Source organism: Delphinapterus leucas, chromosome 1 (assembly GCF_059928025.1).
Source record: "Delphinapterus leucas isolate spDelLeu-1000000601 "Yukka" chromosome 1, BTC_Dleu_Yukka2, whole genome shotgun sequence".
NCBI classification, from domain to species: Eukaryota; Metazoa; Chordata; class Mammalia; order Artiodactyla; family Monodontidae; genus Delphinapterus; species Delphinapterus leucas.
The window spans coordinates 116,484,834-116,510,113 of NC_143129.1; the positions used below are offsets into that span (position 1 = coordinate 116,484,834).

At 37.7% G+C, this 25,280-nt stretch overlaps 3 protein-coding genes across 4 annotated transcripts in view; 1 reads left to right on the plus strand and 2 right to left on the minus strand.

Moving 5' to 3' along the window:
• Positions 1-11,134, minus strand: part of SPATA1 (spermatogenesis associated 1) — a 62,210-nt gene extending 51,076 nt beyond the window's left edge. The window contains 2 exon segments of the mRNA XM_089909897.1: positions 10,773-10,932; positions 11,085-11,134. Coding sequence (XP_089766023.1) covers positions 10,773-10,932; positions 11,085-11,134 — 210 coding nt within the window.
• RPF1 (ribosome production factor 1 homolog) overlaps positions 1-25,280 on the minus strand; it is a 44,570-nt gene that overhangs the window by 6,305 nt on the left and 12,985 nt on the right. The window contains exons 6-10 of one of the 2 annotated variants that reach the window (XM_022580961.2): positions 21,287-21,369; positions 20,720-20,901; positions 20,420-20,546; positions 11,085-19,734; positions 4,945-5,120 (exon numbers count right to left, since the gene is read on the minus strand). In XM_022580961.2, the coding sequence (XP_022436669.1) occupies positions 19,693-19,734; positions 20,420-20,546; positions 20,720-20,901; positions 21,287-21,369 (434 nt within the window). In that variant the 3' untranslated portion in view covers positions 4,945-5,120; positions 11,085-19,692. Of the gene's footprint in view, positions 1-4,944; positions 5,121-10,772; positions 19,735-20,419; positions 20,547-20,719; positions 20,902-21,286; positions 21,370-25,280 lie in introns of both variants that reach the window. The other variant, XM_089920324.1, reaches the window with a different exon arrangement.
• On the plus strand, positions 10,996-18,692 carry GNG5 (G protein subunit gamma 5). Its single transcript, XM_022580965.2, has 3 exons — positions 10,996-11,213; positions 14,784-14,928; positions 18,468-18,692. Exons 1-2 carry the CDS (start codon positions 11,133-11,135, stop codon positions 14,907-14,909), a joined length of 207 nt encoding a protein of 68 aa, XP_022436673.1. The 5' UTR covers positions 10,996-11,132; the 3' UTR covers positions 14,910-14,928; positions 18,468-18,692.

The window sequence follows — 25,280 nt, forward strand, 5'->3', positions numbered from 1 at the left end:
TCTCCCTAACACAGCTGTGATGAGTGCTAGTTCTCGGCACCTGCTAAAGTGTGAATACTAGGGCTTGGGGAATATTTTTGTTTCTCAGAATTCAAGGAAGAACCTATTCCTGACCAGTGATGGGGAAAGGAATGGTTGTTTTCACATAGGGCATGTCTGTGCTTATATGCACTATCTTTTTTCCTATTAGTGTTTTATGACCTCAATTAGAATTCATCTATTGAGAAGAATATTTAGATTACTACAACAGAACAATTACAGCAAATAAAGGCTTATTTTTTAGTCTAATGAAAGTTTGCTATTCATGTATATTAAAAGTCAAAGCATTGAAATGATTATACTCTATGATATTGAGAAACATTTTTTAAATTTTAAGTAAATATGATCTTATATTAATATTAGTAATTTTTATAGGAAATGACAATGGCTCTTAACATCTTTTTATTTATTTATTTATTTTTTTGCAGTATGTGGACCTCTCACTGTTGTGGCCTCTCCCGTTGCGGAGCACAGGCTCCGGACACGCAGGTTCAGCGGCCATGGCTCACGGACCCAGCCGCTCCGTGGCATCTGGGTTCTTCCCGGACCGGGGAACGAACCCGTGTCCCCTGCATTGGCAGGCGGACTCTCAACCACTGAGCCAGCAGGGAAGCCCGACAATGGCTCTTGAACTGAGTATTTTGCTCAAGTTGTTTTTATAGACCAAGCGGATTACTTGTATAGTTCTGATGTCAGAATATTAACCAACAGTTTAAGATGTTTGAATAGATGGAACAGTGAAGTTTCCTATATGCTGTATTTTGAATATCAGGGCATTTAAAAGATTATTCTCTAACTATACCATCCTATTAACAGCTAAAGCTATACTATATATTAATACTATAATATTAAATATTAAAGCTTTACTATTAAATATTTGTAAAACCTTCAGAAATCTGAAGTAAATATGGCCTTGCCCATTATATAAATGTATTAATATTTTACAGGAGAAAATATATTTCTTTAACTAAACATTTTACTCTGCTTTCATAGATGAAGTAATTACTTCTATATATTTTATAACAATTCATGAATTATAATTCAAAGTATATAGACTTTCATTCTATAATTGAAAGAGGAAGCAATACAAAGAAAATATAGTTGACAAAACTTTCCTGACCTTTGAAACATTTTGTGAAGTAAATTAATTTATTGGGAATTTGGATTTATTCATTCATTCAACAAATATGCCTACTATGTGCCAGCACATAGTAGGTACTACAAATATGTAGTGAATAAAACAAAGATCCTTGCCTGCATGCAGCTGAGATTCTAATGAGGTATCAGGACAAGAAGAAGTGTGAAGGAAGTGAAGCACTCACCTCAGGTACAAAATTTAAAGGGGTACCAAAACCTCAGTAATCAAGATAAATAATATTTTAAAAAATCTATTCAGGGACTTCCCTGGTGGCGCAGCAGCTGGGAATCCGCCTGCTAACACTGGGGACACGGGTTTGAGCCCTGGCCCGGGAAGATCCCACATGCCATGGAGCAGATGGGCCCGCGTGCCACGACTACTAAGTCTGCGCTCTGGAGCCCGCGAGCCACAACTACTGAGCTCGTGTGCTGCGACTGCTGAAGCCCGCATGCCTAGAGCCTGTGCTCCACAGTGGGAGGGGCCAGCGCAATAAGAAGCCCGCACACCACAAAGGAGAGTAGCAGAGTAGCTCCCGCTCATCGCAACTGGGGAGGGCCCATGCGCAGCAACGAAGACCCAACACAGCCAAAAATAAAATAAATAAATAAATCTATTCAATGCAAAAAATTCATGATGAATAAAATATCATAAATTTAAAGACAGAATGGTACTATTAGAGCCTGAGTAGAAAGGAAAAATATGAACTGCTATATACATGTTTTTTTAAAAAATACATTTCTTAATGGTTAACTTTTTCCAGAACAACATAGTTGAAAAAATATTGAAAATTTTGAAAGCCTGTATTAAAACTCACAACATCATTTTAAGGTTAAACATTCTATTTATATCAAAACCCAACTTTATCCTGGCTTTAATGGAAGTAAATCCATCAATAATATTCTTATTAAAACTATTATTTTAAAAATACATTAAATAGGACAGGGAACTATAGTCAATATTATGCAATAACCTATAAGAGAAAAGAATCTGAAAAAGAATATATATATATTCATATATATATATATCTGAATCACTCTGCTGTATACCTGAAACTTACATGATATTGTAAATTAGCTATACTTTGATTAAAAAATTATTTTAAATAAGTAAAAATAAAAATAACTATTTTACAATAAATAAATAAATAATAAATATACATTAAAAGGTATACAGATGGGCACATATTTTGCCTTTTGCCTCAGGCTCCAAAATGGCTAGGCATAGCATTATTAGATCCTGTTTCTATTTAAAATGTTGATATCTTGTCACAGCTTTTTGCATTAATTTTTCATTTTAAAAATCTTTTATTAAAATATTTATCTTAATTACTTAATTTTTTGGTGCCTGCTTAAGTTTTGCACCAAAGGCAAGTGATTCATTTTCCTCAGACTAGTCTCAGTCCTGTGAGGGACATAGACAATAAACATTAAATATAAAACACTGGTAAGTGATATAGCAAATCAGAAAGTGGGCAGTACTGGGAAAAGAGAATAAGTAGAGCAGGGCAAGGAAATTGGGAAGATAAAAGAGGGAGTAGTTTTCAGTTTTAAATAGAATAGTCCGGATACAAATCTAAGAAAATTAACAATTCCTTAATGTCAACTAATATCTAGTCCATATACAAATTTTGCCAACTGTCCAACTGTCCTCAGAATGTTTTTTCAATCTAGAATTCAATCAAGGATAACATATTGCATTTGGTTGTTACGTCTTTTTTTTTTTAATTGAAGTATAGTTGATTTACAATTTGTGTTAGTTTCAGGTATACAGCAAAGTGATTTAGTTATTTTCTTTCAGATTATATTCCATTATAGGTTATTGTAAGACACTGAATATAATTCCCTGTGCTATACAGTAATCCTTGTTGCTTATTTATCTTATGTATACTAGTGTGTATCTATTAATCCCGTACTCCTAATTTGTCCTTCCCTCTCTCCTTCTCCCCTTTGTCACAACTTTTAAAAAGCTTAATTTGGAAGAGTATTCCAGACCTGCCTTTTTTTCTCTTCATGGCACTTTTTAAAGAGACTGGACCAATTGTTTAACAGGCTGTTCTGCATTCTGAATTTACCTTATTAACTCCTAAGGTGTCATTTAACTTATTTCTCCAATCCTTCTCTCTCCTGTAAACAGTTGACTTTATAGCCCTCAATTGACACGTGTTAATCAACTGGGGTAAGTACACTTCACAATACCCTGTATTACATATTACTTCACATTTGGGCATACATAATGCTCTACTCCCAAATATTTGTATATTTAATAATTATTAAAGGGATAATAGAACAGACTATAAGGGACAAGAAAATGGAACCTGTTATAGAGTTATTTGAATATTTAAAGTGTGAGGTGATAGTGGCTCAGACTAACATGCTAGCAATATAGGTGATGGGAAGTGGTCAGATTTTGTATATAATTTGAAGCTAGAGTCCAAGAAGTGAAGTTTGAGTAAGGTGTGATGTATGACTCCAAGGTATTTGGCCTCAGATATCGAAAGGATGGATTTGCCATCAACTGAGATGGGTAAGGTCATGGTTAGTATGGGTTTGGGCTGCAGGGAGAACTGTAGTTCATTTTCAGACATACTGAGTTTCAGCTGTCTATTGGTTATCCAAGCGGAGATTTCAAGTAGGCAGCTTGAGAAGAGAGCAAAGAGCTGACCCCTGAAATTCCCCAATATCAAGGGAACAGGAAGAAGAAAAAGACACAAAAAAGAAGACTGAAAATGAATAACAAGGAATGTAGAAGGAAAACCAAGATAATGTGTATGCTAAAAGCCAAGTGAAGGAATTATGTCAAGGAAGACAGAGTGATCAACAGTGTCAACTACTGTGCACACACAGATCAAGCCTATGTGGAATAAGAATTAAGCAATAGATTTAGTAATGTAGAGGTGAATTTAACAGAGCAGTTTTGGTGGAATAGTAGAGTGAAAGCTTGACTGGAGTTGATTTAAAGTGAAAATGAGAAGAAGGTATTGGGGGTTTAAGAAGGTATGAAATAGTTATCTAGAATAGTGGAAGAGTGAATGAGTGAGTGGGAGATAGTCTTATTGCCTACTAGCAAAAAGTTCCACTTGAGATTCATGGTCATTAATTTAAAATGAGAATAGTCCTATGCTGGTATATTTTTCTCCAGCCATGTTCCACTGTAGGTACATATGAAGAATAGGTGAAGAAGATTAAGCAGGGTTTTTGTTTTGTCAAGGACTACAGTGAAATGAGAGAGGGCAAGGAGTCAAAAGTATGTGCAAGAGAGTGATCAAGAATGCTCCATGAATTTGCAGGGCAGAAATAGAGACAAAGATGTAGAGAACAAACGTATGGACACCAAAGGGCGAAAGTGGTGGGGGGTAGGGGTGGGGGTGGGATGAACTGGGAGATTGGGATTGACATGTATACACTAATATGTATAAAACAGATAACTAATAAGAACCTGCTGTATAAAAAAATAAAATAAAATTCAAAAATTCCAAAAAAAACCCAAAAGAGTGCTCCGTGATATTTAAGCCAGCCATGGAAGGCATCCTGAGAAGAGGAATAAACAAACAAAAAAAGGTGATAGGATCAATGCACTGGAGATCCCAGAATAATTGGGGTCCTTAGAGATACAAGAACTGTAATCAAGTACTGGGATACACAAAGTTGGGTTCACAGTGGTGTTGGTATCTAATACTTTATATAATCCATATTTTTGCTTTATCAAAACTTTTCAAAACCAATGATAAGCAGGTTTTTCTTATATTTAGTGTAAAAAAGATTTCTTACCTCTGATGAGGAAGGTCGACTTGGACTGAGGGACATATTCACCAACGTCTGAATGGGGTAATTATCAGTTGGAATTTTGTAGGGTTTTTTAATCTTTCTTCATTGAAGTAGTATTTAATAAAGGTTATAACAGATTTTTGGCTTGTTTAAGATAGCATTCCACTCATTTCTGGTCTCTGATTCATTCAAAAAATAAACAGAAAAACACAAAAGGCTTTAGACTCAAAATGAAAACTTGATTAAGTATACAATCTTATTATAATAATTCAAAAAGATATACTACTAGTAAGTAGGGCTGGTAACTGCAATGAAATGAACATATATCCCATACAACTAAGTAAAGTGGTAAAGTGGTAAATTATAATAGACTTGTGACTAGAACATTTTTTACTATTCTAAACAATTCATTTTCTCTTGGTCAAAAATTAAGGTTAAATATATATAGTGTTTTACACAAAGCAGAAATATACTTTTGGAAGTAGAAGACTAAACTTATACAAATGCTGTAAAATGATGAAAATTGTTTTACCCTTTACATTTCTTCCTGGCCTTGGATACCTCAATAATAATAAATGTGAACAATTATTCCAGATGAAAATATCAGTCTTTGAGTATATCAGGTTTGTGTACCTATGTTTGTGTAGTATTTCTTGTGTTTTCCCTCAGAAAATGTATGACAGTTTACAAGAATACACAACAAAATTTAAAGTATATAAATATATAATAAAAGTTAAAAAATAAGGTAGCAGAATTATTACTCTAAAAAAGAATTATCAAAGTGGGGCAATCCTTAGGGATATACTATAATACCAATAGTAGAGAAGTTTTTTCAAGATTCCAAAGCTTTGCTTTATATTAAGATAGTGATTTAAATCTGACAAAACTTAAAATTCAAGCTGAGGGTGCCTGCAGGATAGGAATGGAATGGAGAAAAGAAAGAAAATTGTCTGGCTACCTTTAAATATGAGATCACATGAGGCTGTAGGCAAGCCTCCTCCAATCAAAGGCCTGACTGAGGGCTATAATTAAAAAATTTCTTAAACCTAGGGAGGGTTCCCAAAAGTGTTGTAAATAGCGCACCAAAATGGGAAGCCACTGGTCTAAGCTAACCGTACCTCATAGAAATTTTGGGGGAGGCGTTCTCCCCTAAGCTAAATGAGGAAAGTAAAACATTCCAACATAGGTTAATAGGTATATCGGTCTTTCAGTATCATTGAGGTAGCCACCCAATTATTTAAAAAAAGAAAAAAAAAACACAAAACTATCCTTGTTTTACAAATCTGGTCTCTACAGAATCAGAGGTATGGCTCCAAAAATAATCCAAAGCCCACCAATCCTTTTATCACTCCCAAAAGCTTCCCTATTTATCCTAAGAGACTTGTAAGTATTAAAGGGGAAACAGTCATCCTAGGAGGAACTTGCCTGTGCCTTTGAGATGCAAATATCTGACCTGGTTTTCTCCAGGAACCCTAATCTCTGCCATCTTTTTAAAATGCAGATTTTGAAAAAGGGGGTAAATTGGAACTTGTCAAGGACAAATAAAAATCTTAAGCATCTTTTCCATAAATATTATTAACAAGGGTTTAGCCATCTAGACAAGTGAGCTTGATTTGTTACATCTGCCAGAAACCCAATTTTAATCCAACCTCTTTTGCAGACTGATGGGTTTTACATTGCTGTACCTGGCTCATGGCTGAAATTCTGGAATGGGAACAATGAGGTCTCTGTGTTTGTTTGTGTGTTCGTACGTATCTATGTGTGTCTTAGATGTATGGTATTGCCGAAAAGTAATTAGTAAAAGAGCTCTATTTCACTGACTTAAAGGAAATTAGCGCTTATATACTCAGAAATAGAAAATAATCTGGCCAGAATGAATTTCACCTGATGGCGCAGTGGTTATGAATCCGTCTGCCAATGCAGGGAACACAAGTTTGAGCCCTGGTCTGGGAAGATCCCACATGCCGAGGAGCAACTAAGCCCGTGCGACGCAACTACTGAGCCTGCGCTCTAGAGCCCGTGAGCCACAACTACTGAGCACACGTGCCGCAACTACTGAAGCCCACGTGCCTAGAGCCCATGCTCTGCAACAAGAAAAGCCATCGCAATGAGAAGCCCGCGCACTGCAACAAAGAGTAGCCCCAGTAGTACTGGAAAATATTCAGTACTAAATTGATATCTGGTATTGAAGGTGGCTTAAGCTTGTTGGCTTCATTAATATAGACACGTCTTTAGAGTCATCAATGTTAAGTATAATATTGTACAATATTTCTGTTGTACTTAGGTTTACTAGACTTTATTATATCTATTGCAAATTTGTCAGTAAGAAAAGCAACCCAATGTGGAAAGATTTTTAAGCAAAGTTAGATATGTGTCTTCAGTAAAAGAAGGCGTGAGGGGGCTTCCCTGGTGGCACAGTGGTTGAGAATCTGCCTGCTAATGCAGGGGACACGGGTTCGAGCCCTGGTCTGGGAGGATCCCACATGCCGCAGAGCAACTAGGCCCATGAGCCACAACTAATGAGCCTGTGCGTCTGGAGCCTGTGCTCCGCAACAAGAGAGGCCGCGATAGTGAGAGGCCCGCACACCGCGGTGAAGAGTGGCCCCCACTTGCCACAACTAGAGAGAGCCCTCGCACAGAAACGAAGACCCAACACAGCAAAAATAAATAAAATAAATTAAAAAAAAAGAAGAAGGCGTGAGGATGAAAAAATACTGAAGAGTTACGCATGATCAGGATTTCCTAAGATGGGATTGAATTTAGGTGGGTAAATGGATTTTGTTGGGAGTAAGCTAAGTCTTGGATTTGGTTTCTCTTTCTGTTAAGAGAACAAGCTTTTCCTTTTCAAAAAAAAAAAAAAGTTATTTATTTATTTATTTTGGGTTGCATTGGGTCTTCATTGCTGCACGTGGGCTTTCGCTAGTTGCATTGAGCCGCGGCTACTTTTTGTTGTGGTGCACGGGCTTCGCTTGCTGCGGAGCATGGGCTCTAGGTACACGGGCTCAGTAGTTGTGGCTTAGTTGCTCTGCGGCACATGGGATCTTCCCAGACCAGGGAATTAGACCCATGTCCCCTGCGTTGGCAGGAGGATTCTCAACAACTGAGCCACCAGGAAGGCCCAAGAACAAGGTTTTCTTGGAATACTGTTTTTTTTAATAAATTTATTTATTTTATGTACTTATTTTTGGCTGCATTGGGTCTTCATTGCTGCGTGCGGGCTTTCTCTAGTTGCAGCGAGCGGGGGCTAGTCTTTGTTGCGGTGAGCGGGCTTCTCATTGCGGTGGCTTCTCTTGTTGCGGAGCACGGGCTCTGGGCACGCGGGCTTTAGTAGTTGTGGTGTGTGGACTCAGTAGTTGCGGCTCGTGGGCTCTAGAGCGCAGGCTCAGTAGTTGTGGTGCATGAGCTTAGTTGCTCCTCGGCATGTGGGATCTTCCCGGACCAGGGCTCAAATTCGTGTCCCCTGCATTGGCAGACGGATTCTTAACCACTGTGCCACCAGGGAAGTCCCTGGAATGCCGTTTCTGATAACATATTGTGTGAGTTTCTTTGCCTTTAAGTGATCTGTATTTGCTTTTGAGATCTCTTGTAACTTTGGTTAACAAATAAGTATTGTCTCACAGTGACCAATGACCTTATTTGATCAAGTGTTGAAACTTTTTGAGAAACTTCCCAAATATCAAATTTTAATCAAAGTTCTTTTGACTTTCAGCTAACTTTGGGATGTTTTGGAGGGCCCCTGAGGCATCTCAGAGAGAAATATTTAACCAGTATTATTTGGTATGTTAAATTACATAGAGAGCATTATCACACGAGCGATTAACCTACTTAAGATATACTGTATAGATGAATGTTATTAACACAGACATTCTAAAAATTATATAGTTTCTGGAATTTGGATATGTCCTGGTATAATGCTATAGTTCTAGCTGTCATCTTAAAATGTTGTCTGTCGCTTCTTTATGGATTACACTGTAATCAGATGTTTAACCATGCCTTTTAAGTCTTGTCATTTATAGACAGTTATCCTTGTACTCTGATGCTGTTACAAAAGTACTTCCTCTTCAAGAAGATTGGGTCGGGCTTCCCTGGTGGCGCAGTGGTTGAGAGTCCGCCTGCCGATGCAGGCGACACGGGTTTGTGCCCTGGTCAGGGAAGATCCCACATGCCGTGGAGCGGCTGGGCCCGTGAGCCATGGCCACTGAGCCTGCGCATCCGGAGCCTGTGCTCCACAATGGGGGAGGCCACAACAGTGAGAGGCCCGCGTACCGCAAAAAAAAAAAAAAAAAGTGGGCCATGGCTCAATTCCTGGAAATCCTCACCCCTCCCCCAAAACAGCTAGAATACTCCTCCCACTCATTAGCCTACGAAATTACCCACTCCTATAAAAACTGACAACCCCCATACCCTGGTGCCTTTCACCTTCTGAGATAGCCCACACTGTCTATGGAGTGTGCTTCTTTCTCTTAAAAAAAAAAAAAAGATTCCAAAGCTTTGCTTTATGTTAAGATAGTGATTTAAATCTGACAGAACTTAAAATTCCTGTGATCTAGTACTGATTACGTCTCTATGAAATCCTATCAGACTCCACTAATTGTTCTAATGGTATCAAAATTAAAAGATTATATTCTGGGACACACAATCTTTCAAATCAAATTATTTCCACATATTACTTCCTATATAAATTTTTTACAACAATTAAAACAAAATGTGATTTGTCATTTTAACCATCTCAAACGCTATTTTAAATACATTAGTACTTTAAGGAAACATTAAATATTTCTATTTCTGTATCTATCCAAAGGCTCTTTCTGACATTGTACTACCATTAGTCTCAATTATGAACCTAACAAAGCACAACTCAACTTCTTTATTAGATAAGAATTAATGGTAATAATCTATATTAAATACAGCATACTGGCATTCATTAACTAGTATGCCAACTGGGAGACTACAACTTTCAATTTTTCTGGATGCATTAAAAACTTGATATTCTAACTCAGAACAAATTTTTCATTCAGTGAACTCAAGATAGAGCAATCAAGACCTGCTTTACTATTATCCTAAATTAAACTGCCCCCCTATAGTATTCCTTCTAAAGGAACAGCAAACAAGCCGTGTTTTGAGCTACAATTCCCTTTGTCATTACTGACTGTATCAATACTAAAGACCAAATCCTGGCTGGCCAGAGACAAAGTGGCCTGGCATGTATAGATGAGCCCTTAGGACTTAAAATTGGGAGAAGAACTCAAGATTCAAGTATGTAGTTAGTAGATACTGAAGCAAAATGAATGTATAAAGGGAAGTCATGAAGCAGTATCATATCCATGAAGCAAGCCCATGTTATGAGAAAGCTGTAATTATTTGTAAACCACAACAGAAAAAGAGATAAAGACTAGAGAGAATGACTGATTGAACCAGTAGTGAGATGCCGGCTGAGGAGATACATAGGTAATTCATGTTTATAGCTAAGCACTAAAGAGAAGAGTCAAATTTCTTTTGCTGTTGAGGTCCCTAACCTTGCATCTACTCCTATTGGGGTCCGACGATGGGGAAGCGGGCTGCGGATGGGCCGCCCGTTGGACAAACTTGGGTCACTTAGGGATGCGTCTCTAAGGGGAAAGGGTGGCAGTGACTCAAGCCCGTATTTCTAGCTCTAACGCCTCGGTAAGGCTCTCCCCTTCCCTTCCCTCAACCTCTGCCGCCAACTCCGTCAGGAAAACAGGAACCGCCTCGTCGTCCCGCCACCAGGCCTTTTACAAAGTCCCTCAATATCTGACTTCTCTCACCGGTCCCCTCGGGTCTTGGAGGATAACGACAAGCTCTTTCCTTACCTCTACCAAATCGTCCTCTCCAGAGAGGGAGAGCGGAGAGGATGGGTGTCTGGTCGCGTTAGCATCCCACAGCTGCCGCGCCCACCATCCGCTCCGCCCCTTCTCGCTCCCAGCTCTCCCCTCACCCCACTGAGGCTCGGGCTCCCGCCCGAGTGAGGAGCTGAAACAGAAGGCGGAGAAGGGCGCGCATGCGCGCCGCGGGTGGAGCCACGGGGCAAAGAACCGGAAACTTAGAGACAAAGTTCCGAGCCCCGCCCCCTGCTCAGCAGACCCGCCGCCCCGCCGTCCCGCCGTCTGGCACTGCGGACCTACCACCGATCCACCGACGGATTGCCGATCTGCCCAGCTCTCGCGTGCGCCATGTCTGGTTCCTCCAGCGTCGCCGCTATGAAGAAAGTGGTTCAACAACTCCGGCTGGAGGCCGGGCTCAACCGCGTGAAGGTGAGCGGGGGCGGGCGGCTGAGGGGGAGGGGAGGGCGGGGGAGGTGGCGGGGGGGATCCGGCAGGCGAGCTGGCGCGGCGGGCGAGGCTCGCGTCCGGCTCTCGCCACCCCTAGGGAGGACGCGCTCTCGGCGGCGACGGCGGCGATCTCTGCGGCCAGCTTTAGAAAAGTAGCGGCGTGGGTCGGCGCTGTGGTTTGGGGGGCAGGTTAGTGTGCCCTTCCGCCCTAAGACTTTTCAAGGCGAGCTGGCCCTGGCTTGAACAGCGGCTTTCCGCATTCCGGTCCTCCTCTCGGTCTCCCTCCCTCCGTAGTGACTCCGCGGCCGTGCTCGCCGACAGCTGTTCCTCCGCGCGCAGTCCGCACCCTTCCCGGCCCTCTCGACCAGCTCTTCTGTTTTTTGTCACCCGACGGGGTTTTATCCGACTTTTGATTCAGAAGTATTTTTTCTTTGCATTTCAGAACTTTCCCAAATCCACTCCCTTTAGTAGTAGAGTCTTACTTCCAGCTCCTCTCATTCACCGAACACACACTTGAAAACGAATTCTTGCATAACTTTAAAGAAGCCTGTTTTGGAAACGTTCGCCATGTCTAAGGTTACCACTGGTGCCCTGTACAGCCTCGTACAAAGCGTGCATTTCGTATCTGTTTGGCATCGTTTGCTGTGTTGTGACTTTGGGTATATCTACTGGTCCGCGCGTACCCGAAAAAGTAATTAGGGTGGACCAGTTTTATTTATTTTGGCATCTGTTTAGCATTGATCTTGTCCTGGGGTATTTACTTTGGGGAAAAGGCCTTTTGTGTCTGGTGATATGACAACCTGACGTTCAAGTGCTATTTCGAGTTCCCTGATTTTTTAAATCCTGCGTGGATTGGCTTCTTTCTGGTGCGGGTCAGTTTACGTGTGAAACACTTGTAATTAAAAAAGAAACAGAGAAGAGTATAAAGCATGCACTCTGTTGAAAGAAAAAGCCAGTTTCCAAGATGATTTGATTCTGTACTCATTAGGCTAGTTTTTACTTCCCCCTGAAATGTTTTGTGGAGTAAGATGGTCTCCTATTTACCCATTTCCTTAAGTAGAAATGTCAGGGACCTAGTTTACTCAGTTGTGGTCATCTCGGGAGGGAAGGGAAATTCCCATGAGTCTTGGGGTGGGATTCTCCTCTCTTCCTGTCCTTTAAGTGTTGTAAACTCCATTGCTGTCTCGAATCCATTTCTCTAATCTCCAGATTCTTACCTCATTCCAGTGATTTATGGTTAGTCTTGGCTGGATTTAACTTTGAAATCACTATCTTATCATTCAGGCGTGTCTTTATCATAGATCGGAGTGGCCCGGGAAAGAAAAAAATGCGGGGAGGGGAAAAATGCTGATTGAAAGCAGAAAGTGTTAAGTAGGGGTATTTAGCCCTAATCTCCAAAGGAAATGAGTTGAAGTCCTCAGGCTCACGCTTTACCATGAAAACTCTAGCCCCTCCAATAACTCCCCAGCATGATGCCTTCCTCCTATTCTTAGGAGGGTTTTCGTCGGAATCATTAAAGGCACCACAAGTGATTTGGTTTTATTTAGAAATCTGTTTGTCTGATCCCAGGGCTGTGTGTAACAAGGAGAGGAGGCATTACACCTTGGGACTTTAAATGAGCTTTTCATTAGACATGTTGCAAAGTGTGGTTAGTTCGATTTCATTTTGTGCTTCTGTTTTACCCATGACTCTATGCTAGATGCTTTTGTAGTGATATTTTACTTTCGAATTACCACAGCTTTACTTTTTAAACCTTTATGTTTGAGTAGTTGATAGAAATTATCACAAATGCTTGACAGACTCTCCCACTGTTGGGTAACCATACACTTAACCCAGGGCACTTTTGAAAGAGGGCGCTGATTATTATGCCAGGATTATAGGGTTTCAGCCTCCTGGATGGTGATTATTACAGTGCCATAGGGGCTAGAAGCTTGTTAGAGTTTTAAGCCTTTGTGTCCATTTTCCCACTGATTGGAATTGTCACTGATCATTTTCTCACTGATGGTCACTTGGCTGGATCTCTTGTCACTGAGATCTCAATTTAAATGTCACCTCCTCAAAGACACTTTCTCTTAGGTCCTGATCTAAAAAAACACTTGTTTTTCTGCAGAGCACCTTGTCTCTTTTCATCTGAACTGTTAGCTCCATGACAGCAGGGATCTGGCTGTTCTTACATATTCTCAGTCCCTAAAATTTTATTTGGCACATAGAGGTGATGAGAAGTTTGTGAAAGGGAGTTAAGCTGGCGCCTACCTACACTTTAGGCAGATAATTAACACATTCTTTACTGCTGGTTAATGTGAATGAATGAAACCATGTTATACAACAGTGAAAAATTATACCACCATTCCCCCACTGTAGCTACACCTTTTAGGGGAGCAGGGTACCCATTTGTTATAGTACTTGGTACCAGGAATTTATAAACTGTTTACTCACACAGTTGCTAAATAAATTCATGGAACTCATTACCCTGGATTGGTATATAAGCCAAACATATAAATTAGATTCCAATAAGAGTTTAGATTCATCTCATGATGATGGATCCTTTTATCAGGTTAATGTCTGGGGTACAGCTGTCATGTGCAGAAGTTCTTTGTAGAGAGCATTTGTGATGCCCTAAGCTCCCTTTCAAAGGCTAAATATTACCCAGCCAGACTGGACACCTGTTCTCACCCTCCTTAAGGGAAGTTAAAACAATAAAATAAATGATTATCTTCTCCATCTTAAACCTCAATTCAAGAGTTAGGGTATTGTATGTATTTGAGGCATCCTTTAGTCATTCATGTTATATATCTGAACTATTCAGTTTATTGTTTTGGTGTCCTGTATCACACCTTACCAGAATATATACAAATAGTAGATGTTTAAGTGATACATGATATAAAGTTATTTTAACTATGAAGCCACAGAAGTTCCTAAGTCCTGTTTAAATGGCTTTGCATACATATATGAAAATTATTAAATCACATTTAAGGCATACACAGTTTCACAAAGGCAGGCTGCTTGGTAAAGTTGTTAAAATAAACTGAAGTTTGCTAATCAGCCTTTCAGTCACATGACCCTGAGCAGAAACTGTCACTGTCCAGTTTTGTAACATTAAACAGCTGATGGTACATATACCAAAACAATAAACTGAATGGTTCAGATTTTGAACATGATCTTCACTCAGAGTAGCATTTTCCCATTTCCCATACTGCTTTCAAGACAGAGTAATAGTTTACTAGCATTTTAACACTTTTTAACCTATAATATCCTGTGTACTGCTTTTAATAAAAGACAAGATGTTGAGTACCCTCAAGGTTACAGTAGAACAACCTATTTATTAATAAACTAGCAGGATGTGCTGTGCTTTACAAATAAACAGAATTGTACTGTTCATACTTATTTACATGCAGTGTTTTAAGTATATGACTGTTGAGCTTCAATTAGTATATTTCTTTTTTGAGTTAAGATAAGTGTTTATTGGCAGGTATTTTTGAAGATTTGAGAAAAACTTAATTAAAACATTGTCACCACCTCCCACCCACTTCCCCCACCCTTTGTTATATACAGGTTTCGCAGGCAGCTGCAGATTTGAAACAATTCTGTCTGCAGAATGCTCAACATGACCCCCTGCTGACTGGAGTATCTTCAAGTACAAATCCCTTCAGACCTCAGAAAGTCTGTTCCTTTTTGTAGTAAAATGAATCTTTGCAAGGTAAGTTTCCTTAAATGAAAACAACAAAGCCCCACACAGTAGGGATAACTAGTCAGGTCTCTTTCTTTGCAGCACTTATAAGTTGAGCAAAATCATCCCATACACTTTTGTTTGGCACTTATTAGAGTTTCCAGTCTTTGTTTTGTGAGGATTGATGAAATTTGCTGATTTAGTAGTCATAAAGACTCATTGTTTCTATTTTACCATAAAGGATTAAGTAGAGGATTTAATAACCATAAAGAGGATATAGGAGTTACTAGAAAATTTCACTGCTGTGACAAGTCATGTTACCTTTTATAGCATTGGCCTAATGGTGTATTCTGGTGCCCCCAAATACTAGTTTAATTTTTGTGTATCTAGCAAATATTTAGACATTGGACTACCCTGGCTGGTCCAGTGGTTAAGACTCCGTGCTTCCAATGCACAGGTTTGATCCCTGGTCTGGAAACTAAGATCCCACATGCTGTGCGGCCAAAAAAAAAAGAGGATAAATCAGTAAATAACAGCACATTATTAAAGAAAAAAATTAGACATTAAAAAAAATCTGCAGTGTTCATGGTGGTGGCTTTTGAAGTACTATCAACTGATTTGGATTAATGATGATCTAGTAGAACAGCATAGCAAATAATTGGGAGTTGTGAATGCAAGAGAAACTGAAGAGATAGCCGAATAAGCTTACATGGTATTGGCATTTGGACTGGGGAACAACAGGTTTTAATTTTATTGTTGTTAGGTAAAGATAAAATGAGAGAAATGAAGTATATATGTTCATGGTGGCAGACAGTGGATTGGTTTTCAGAGGATTAAGAAACTAAATTTGGGGCTGGTTTAAAGCATACGTTAACGTGTAACTTACAGAACAAATGTCAGTGTACGCAAAAACATGTTAATCCAAAAGAGATGTGACAAGAAAACATGATGTGGATAATTGAAAATGTAATCCAAGGGTACTACCTTCATAAATCCATAGGACTTTTGTCAGAGCATTTACTCATATTGACCTACGAGAAGCAAACTTAAATAGTGCTTCAAAAAAAAAAAGACTGTGTATGGCACACACCATCTACAGACATTCTGACTCCTCCAAGTGCAGGAAGCTGCTTCCTAAAATACCATGTTACATAGTTGTGCCCTCCCTAATTAAACTTCGTAGACTTGGGAGTGTCCAGGAAGTTTGTATAAGTACATGTTTCCAGTAAATACAATGATGGGTTGAATTGGTTAAGATTTTCGAAACACAGGAAAAAAAAAAACCCGCCTTTGAGTTTAAGGGAAGTAATTCTTTTTAAGTCTAGCACCTTCATATTTAACAGGTTAAAAGTCGTTTGCTCCTGGCAGTATTAATTCTTCATGGCAGTTTTGGGAAATTTCATATTTTTACGGTTCCTCTTGTATTCTCTTCACAAAGTGTTTATTTTCATTTAAAATACTGTTAAGCCTGGCTTCTTAATTGGCTGTTAATAGTTTCATTTCATAGGAGTCTGCAGACAAGTGTTTAATGAGTTGCTCAGGGTTAAAATATGGTTGGGATAAGAATCTAGATTTAAAAGTAAAATAATGGCTGTTAATTCTGGCAGTATAATAAGCCCTTAGCTTTGTGGATATTATGATTTGAAACACTTTTGGCTAGGAAAAGAATATTTGGATGTAAAAGCATTTCTTCTCAAACTTGAAAGTAGGTCTGGGATGTTATGCTGATGTTGGTTGTCCTAGGCACACTGAGTGGCATGGATGCAAAGAGTCTGTATTTAAGTCTTTATACTCATAGCTTTTAAAAATATATATATTTATATAATTTTTTTAAAAGCATAGATAATTTAGCAACAGATAGTACAAGGTATTAAAATAGAAGTTATCATGATCCACATACCTAGAAATAACCACTGTTAACAGATACTCCCTTTTAAGAGAAAAAAACTATCATTGAAAAATAGTGATCATAGTATGCAGTTTTTTTCTACACTTGAATTTTCTTATTTCATTTAATAGTCTTTGTAAGTTCCCTGGTGGTCTAGAGGTTAGGATTTGGTGCTCTCATTTAATAGTCCTTGTAAATGTGGTTGTACTATAAGTTAAATTATACTTCATCGAATATTGAGTTTTCAAATTTGAGGATACACTGAGGCGAAGATCTTGGTGCCCACTGTATACTTTACCCATTTCTTTAAGATAAATTCCCAGAAGTAACAATAAGGAATGACATTTAAAATGTAATAACCTTGAAAACTGCCAAATTAAACTTTGCTATTCCATCTGGAGCTTAAGAGTACTTTTTTGCTGAGCCCTTGCCAAACAGATCTCAGATTCTTTGCTACTTTCTTCTGCCTATCTCATTTTTGTAATTTGCACTGATTAACTGAGGCTACACATTGTTTTTTTCACCACTGATTTTTGTGGTGAAGTAACAGATTTTTGTAATGAAGTAACAGAAATTTTTAACTAAGTATAAAAAACCACTGATTTTTGTGGTGAAGTAACACATTTTTGTAATGAAGTAACAGAAATTTTTAACTAAGTATAAAAAACCAGGTGTCTACTCTTCTGAATTAAATGGTTTACCTTTTTTTTTTTTTTTGGTTGCTCTGTGTGGCTTGTGGGATCTCAGTTCCCAGATCAGGGATTGAACCCTGGCCCTTGGCAGTGAAAGCCCCAAGTCCTAACCACTGGACTGCCAGGGTTCCCAACTTTCAAGAAATAAAAGATACTTTTCCTACCTTTCTATATAGATGACTTAACCTGAAGTTGTTATGCCCCTGTTTTTACTTTTTATATATATTTATTGTTTTATAGTTTTAAACCATAGGTATTATTTTTAAGGAACAACTATTACTGCATTACTTTTGAGATTTGTGTTAATCCATAGATTGTTTTGTCGTTTTAATTGCTGTATAGTATTCTGTCATGTGTATGAACCTTAGTTTATTTATCCATTGGCTTATTGAGTTGCATTTAGGCTACTTCCAGTCCTCTGCTGTTAAACCATTACTATAGTCAATATCCATGTACACATTTCTTTTTGTATATAGGTTTATGTGAGTAAATAGAAGGGATTGCATCTTGCTCTCCTCAATACTATTGCTCATTTCCTAGAGGTGTTCAGATATTTCTCAACTTCAGAGATTTTTATATTAACCTTTTTAAAAAGTCGGATCCGGAGTGTATTTTGGCAATGATATTGGCAAGTCAAACTTTAAGTCTGTTTATTTCTAAACCCTAAGTTACATATACTTGAGAGTGGTTATAAATCATACGTTATATATATATATATACTTGAGAGTGGTTAAGAGAAAGTTACATTTTACACCACAGGCATTTTCTATCCTGTTTCTCATTTTTTTCCCTAGAAACCCTGTGATGTCTGTTTTGTTTTTTTTTTTCTTTTTTAAACAGGCTTAGTTTAATTGAAAGCATTTTATAAGCTGACATTCAGATGAATACCTTAAATGTAATGTAAGATGTACTGCTATTCAGAAAAAAAGCTATTGTTCTTATGATACTTTACCCTAATTCACTGTTTTTTTTTTGTTTTTTCATTTCAGGTTTTTAAACCACTTTTCATAAACCGGTGAATATTCAAAGGAAAGCTAAATCTGAAGCCTGTACAAAAGCCTGTCTCTATAACATGTGCCATACTATACAAACTTCTACTTTTGTCAGTCTACCTCTCTGAATATTCATGAATTTCTGTTTCACAAGGGTAATTATTTTATATACACGGGTGGCAGCATACAATAAAATACTTAGTATAAAAGTTTTTGGATTAATTACTGGTATTAAATATACTATGTATAATATTAATTTGTTTTGAACACCTAAGAACAAAATGACAATTTTCCCATCATCTTTAAGGGGTTAAAATTTTTAGTGTTTGTTCCAGCAACTCATCTCACATAACTTTATGCCATACATTTGCAAGACTGTTAGAGAATTAAAGGTAAGTTGCAAATTTGTTCTTTTAAGGTCAGGAGGAGGCTGCTAATAATACTAGTTTCTGTTGATGAGTTATTTACAGGGTTAGCTTTGTTTTCTAATGAACTACTTTGTGGGGTATTACCATTACACCTAGAAGTTATTTACTTCATAACACATGGCTCTCCTAGTAAGGATAGTAAAGACTAGATATGTAAGAATTCCATTACAAGATGGAAGAGAAAAATTTCAGAGCCCGAGGTAATTCCTGTGGAGCACTACAGTACAATGTAATGAGGTAAAGAAGTACCAAGGAAAAGGGAACCAAAGATTAGCATCAATAATTTGCAACTTTTGCTTTTAGTCCTTGGCAAAACACTTTGCTTTAAAAATTTCTACCCTTCTTGAAAGGCTTAAGGAAATGTTAAAACAGCCTAGAAACCTCACCCCCAAATATATGTATTTTCGGGAAACAGAATTAAAACTATGAAGATCAGTCTGATAGAAAACAGTGGGCTACACAGTATTTACCAAGCACTGTATTTCTCTCCAGCCCACATGTTCCATGAAAGTACAAACAGGAATGTTAGTTTGAATGCTGATCCCAATTTCAACTATTAACAGTTACCTAAAAATAAGAGAATTAAGCTTTAGGAAACTTGAATTTATAAACTCTTACCAAAATGACCTTTTATTTGCTACATAAATAGTGAGTGGCAATTCATGGCACTTGGTACTTTATCCAGACATGACAGAAGGCTTATGAAATCAGTAAATGCCATTTTGAAAAGGTTCTTCTTTCATAAATTCAAGATAGGCCTGTTCAGCACAATCCAATACTATCCCCTCAGTGCTTTATAAATGGAATTTTCTTCTACTTGTATCCATTTCCCGGGGCTGAAAATTAGAAAAAACAACAACAACAAAAGTAAACAATCTGTAACAGTGCTATAAAAAAAGGACCTCTAGGTTTGTCTCTGAGACAGTTTAAGTCTTTAGCTCTAATATAAAAAGTATTGGAAACTACTGCTCCAATATGTGTGTGTATAATAGATATAAAATTTTAGTCATACTTAGGTGAAATATTTCTTATTAGGTTGAAAAATTATGTGTTTTAAAGTATTAAAGTTTTCATTTATAATTTAAAATGATCTCCAAACCTCTATAAAACCTTCTATAAAATAATTTGAACTTTAATGTAACTTCTATATAACTTTTATAAAATAATTTTCAAGCATGCTGCAGAATCATATAACACAGGCTCATAAACAGACTGCTGGCCCACTCCCTAAGTTACTGATTCAGCAGGTCTGTAGCCCAACAGTCTGCCTTCGTAACAGGTTCTTAGGTGATGCTACTGGTCCCACTTTGAGAACCACTGATCTTTAGGGATATTTCAGATGAACCAGGGTTAATCTCTAGACCATAACGCTGTATCAGAGATTGATTATTGCTAGCTCCTGGGAAGAAATTCAGAAGCCTAACTTAAGGTATAAACGCCCAAAGCTTAAAGTACGTCGTTTTATTCTCATTCCATCCTTTTAAAATTATCTAAATGGCTTTTCAAAGAGTAAGCACATACCTTATGTACCCATTCATATTCTCCATATTTAGAATCAAAGGTTCCTTTCTGAAGAGATCTTAATTTTAAGGTAAAACGTGGTCCAAGTTCCTGAATTCCCACTTTCTTTTCACTCTTGAATATGTATCTTCAAAGATAAAATAGAGTTAAGGAAATTAGTGTGAATGAACCCAAACTGTTATTTCTTTAATATGACAGTTTGAAAGATAATTTCTCATCTACAATACTTGTCAGAATACATTAGAAAACAGGTTTGTGTGTAAAATGTATTTCACCATTGAAGTCCAAGGAGTTTCTCACCTGTGAAATCTGAAGAAGATATAATCCCGTTGATTGTGGAATGTGGCAACCTGCCTTCCAATGAATTGAGGATTATGGGGAAAGAGAGATGCAAACATACGTCCAACAGAATGACCCAGCCGTGTTGTAAAATTGTTTAAAATTATTTCAGGTATGTGTTCTGTGGGGTCCTTGCCTCTTCTCTAGAAAAATGATGAAAAGTCACAATAACGATCTCACTGCAATTTCAAGTTTTCGAATTTACATGACATTGAAACATTTTAGTTATCTTAATGGCTTAATCAAACCCATGAAATAAGATTTATCTAAAATTATTTAATATGCAGTGAATGCACCAAAAAGAAAGTTCTACTAAAAAGTGACATGTTTCATAGTAATGAAGGCTATTGCTTGTCTGCCATAACTCAGTTATAATCTCACAAGAAAACGGTCAGTACACGAAAGTATCCCTTTAACCAGAAGAGGAAATACCATTATTAAAATCAATTAGATCTATATAGGTTATAGCATTTACTGATCAAATACTGTGAGAAGACCAATGCCAATCAAGGAATGCATAAAACTTACCTTAATTTCTTTACGCAGACGAACACTGCTCATTTTAAAATGAGCAGTTGGGCCATTTGGCAAGTGACTCAGAATTAATCCATCTGTTCACAAAGCTAAGAACACATTTAGATTACATTCTGTAATCTAAGTTTTAAATTGTTTAAATAACTAGTCCTTTGTATGCCCAAAGCCTCCTAAAATCTGTAGCTAGGTAAATAGGTGGGTGCATGTATTCCTCTGGCTTAACAGATTTTCTTACCATACCCAAAACTCAAGACACAGAAGTCAACCTAAATCTTTCAGAAAAATAGACTAACCTACAGCAGTCCTACTTTTTCTCTTCACAATATGGTAAATAGCTATAGGGTATGTTCGGCATTCAACTGAAATAGGTGAAAAGAGCTAAAATCCACTACTATAATACTCTAACAGAATGAGATTCTAGCATACTTGTAGCATTGCAAATGGAATATAAGTTTACCTCTATGTTCAGAGGCTTTATAACCCTTAAAAGGCACACTTTCATACATATATATGTCTTACACATTTGTTAAGGTCAGGATATGCAGTTTTGAATATCATCCTACAAGACCAGAGACAAACTCTTCTGGAAATCAAGGTTATTAGTGTTCTCAAGAGACATGGTCTTAATTCTTGGGATTACTGTACCACAATTTAAAATCAACCTATTAATTAAACACTTACCCTACCACAAACAGAATTAGGCTAGACACTCTAAACTACAAATGAAGTATAAGACAACTACCTACAATCAGCAGGATTAGCAGCCCAAGGGCTTTAAAAGTTTGGAATGCGGCTAAACTACACAACAGACCTCAAGTCTTTGTAGCACAACTTGATTCTTTCAAATACTTAACCTTAAAAGGAGGTCAGAATTAAACTCTTTTTCTGCACACAATATGAGTTTTATAAAACAGATGTTGCCATATTTAAAAGCCATCAACATGATGAATTGGGAGACTGGGACTGACATGTATACACTGATGTGTATAAAATGGACGACTAATAAGAACCTGCTGTATAAAAAAATAAAAATTCAAGATTAAAAAAAAAAGCCATCGACATTCTCCCATTCATCTACTGAAAAACTATGGTGGTTATTATCATCACCTTCCTCCTCCCATCAAATCCTATCTACTGCTTTTACCTTCCTAAATTCCTCACTTCTATAGCTTCCTCTTTACCCCAATTGTTACTGTCTTAATTGAGGTCCTTGAGATTTTCCACCCAGATTAGGAAAACAGTATTTTGCTTGGTTTGACCTCTCTCACCATTTCAAGTACATCTTCTAATATAGACTAAATCAAGTTGGATTCAGGCCTTGGTTCTACAGTTACTAAAGCTATGGGACTCGGCTGTGTCACTGTATCTGTACCATAGCTCCTCGTGTGCTATGTGAAAAACTGGATACTGTGAGAGTTTGACAGCTGTAGCTAATTTCAAACTACTCTCACCACAGACTCATCTATAGATTTAAGACATCGTCATAGCAGTCATACTGTGGCTCCAAACTACCTTTCTAACCTGTTGTCTCCCCATATTGCTTCCAAGCTGGTAGACACTGACACAGTCTCTCACACACCAGACACACTAATCCTATCATGTGATTTTTGCTCATTGTATTTCAAGTATCTACAATATTTTACTCATCCATTAAGACCCACTTCAAATGCCACCTCTCTTTACAGTCAAAATTAAGCTCTAAATAGTCTCGATCTCACTGTTACTTACTACAGCACTTGTCATTTGAGTTACAGTCATGTAAAATGCCTTTCTTCCCAACAAATCTATTAACTAATTTCTGACAGATACTAGTGCCTACTACATAGCAGATTATCAGTAAATGTTTGAATTCTTTCCTTCCCTTCAAGGACTCACCAAAAGTTCAACCTCATGAGGTACAGGCAAAAGTATTTCTGTATCATTTGCACGTTGAAAAAATCATAAAATCTTGAGGGGGTTAAGAGAGGTAGAAGTCGTTAGTTTCAACCTAAATCAAGGCTTGGATCCTTTCCAGAACATTCCCAGTAAATTGTCGTTTGTGTCAAAAGAAACTACAGAATCCAGGCGTATCAATTCCTAAGTACCTGCATTGTACAAAGGCTTTATGTTATTGCTAATCTCTAACCCAAACCATGTAAAATAGGAGTCATACTGATTTTAGCAATGAGGAAGAGTCTGAGAAGGGTCAGGTAGATTCAACCCAAGTTTCAGTGCTACATGGCAGTAGATCACAACTGGGGTGGGGTTACACCTGAGCCCAAACTCTTGACTGGTAATTTCCATTTAGAAATGTATAGAGGCATTTTGTTACGATTGATACAAAGGCTAGGAATGTAAAACACCCTATAAGCTGCCAAAAGCACAAAGACTTATCCTACCTCAAATTTCCATTTAGAAATAATGAATAGAGGAAGTCTGTCTCTCTCCAGAAAAAGCCTTCATGCTTCCCACTGCACCACAATTAATAAAATGCCTAATACAGGCCAGGCACTATGCCTCTGAAACATAATACATTTAATGTGATCCTTGTGGGAACCCCAAAGATAGGTATTATTTCCTACATTTAAAATATGAGGAAACTAAGAAACTTGACTAAATTCACAAAAATAGCAAGTAATGAACTCTGAATTTGATATCACATCTGCCTGACCCAAAGCCACAAGGCTACTGGTAGGATAACAAAGCTCTTTTCTAGAATAAGTCAAAAATGTATACCCCTATAAATTTCCACCATATGGCACACAGTAGCCCTTCCTACTGTCAATATATCTTTAGACAGCTGTCATGTTCCCACTTTCTTATTTCCAGGCTGGATATCTTCAATTCTTTCAACTTTTCTCCAAGTGCCATCATTAGGAGTCATGATTTGTTATTTGTGAGCCCATGTTAAGTCTCTAGGAATCACCATTTCTATTAGGTGCTTACAAATTATTCTCCCTTTAATTCTACATTTTTGGGGGGGGGATCATGGCAAAGATTAGCCACTGTCCTTCCTCCATTTACCTGTCTCGTATCTTCCTTAGAGCAACAGTCTCATTTACAAGTTTCTGCAGATATTCTTTGCCTTATCTTACAATCTCTTATCCAAGATGGACTTCCAGTCCAGCTTACCAATGTGCATTAGTCTGAAGATCATTCTATGTGATCAAGTAAATCAAGAGATTTGTTTTCCTAGTGTCTTTCACTGATACTCTGACATCAGCTGCATTACTAGATGTTAATCAGAAAAGAAAATGAAACATCTTTGAAATTATAAAAATTAACATCCAGGCAGGATTATACTTATAAAACTTCCAATCATGAGGACTTTTAGAAACTGCTGCATGATTCTGTATCCAAAAATTAAGTCTTGGGTAATTTTCCCTCAGTATCTGTGGGGGACTGGTTCTGGGACCCACCATGGAGGGCAGATCCACAGATGCTCATCCCTTATATAAATTGGCGTAGTAGAGTAAGCCCTCCAACTTTCAATACGGTTGGTTGAATCTGCAGATGCAGAACCTGTGGACAGGGAGGGCAGGCTGTATATATATATATGTTTATATGAATAGGAGTAAGCAGTTTCACATTTGGATTACTTAAGTAGCCTAATTATTTCCTTAAATCAGGTCTGTGTACTGATGGTACCTTAATTACCTGACGGTTAACTTACCCTCTAGGGTGTCCAATATGGTAAACAGAAAAATATTAATACATTTTGGGTAAAAAGACAACACAGTATTATAAAGTAAAGAGAATATAAGCTTTCTAAAGGCAAGAGATGGATAGAATGTTTATTGAATTGATAAATGCTTGCTTCTTAGCAAAGAGTTACTAGCAGGCTTGCTAGTAATGAAATGATGATGGGTTTTTGACTGCCAAAAATAGAGGAACGCAGACCTTGCCACCTTATGTTGGGAGGGTAGTTTTAAAAAGGCAACAACTACCTTAAAACAAATCTCTTCTGGAATAGTTAAGTATTCAAGAGATTTTTGTTACTTTGTTACAG

What these genes read in the sequence shown, in the direction of transcription:
- GNG5 (XM_022580965.2), top strand. Translation starts at nt 11,133, where the DNA reads ATGTCTGGTTCCTCCAGCGTCGCCGCTATGAAGAAAGTGGTTCAACAA. An exon ending in CCGGGCTCAACCGCGTGAAG is followed by an intron (nt 11,214 to 14,783) that starts GTGAGCGGGGGC and finishes TGTTATATACAG; the next exon opens with GTTTCGCAGGCAGCTGCAGA.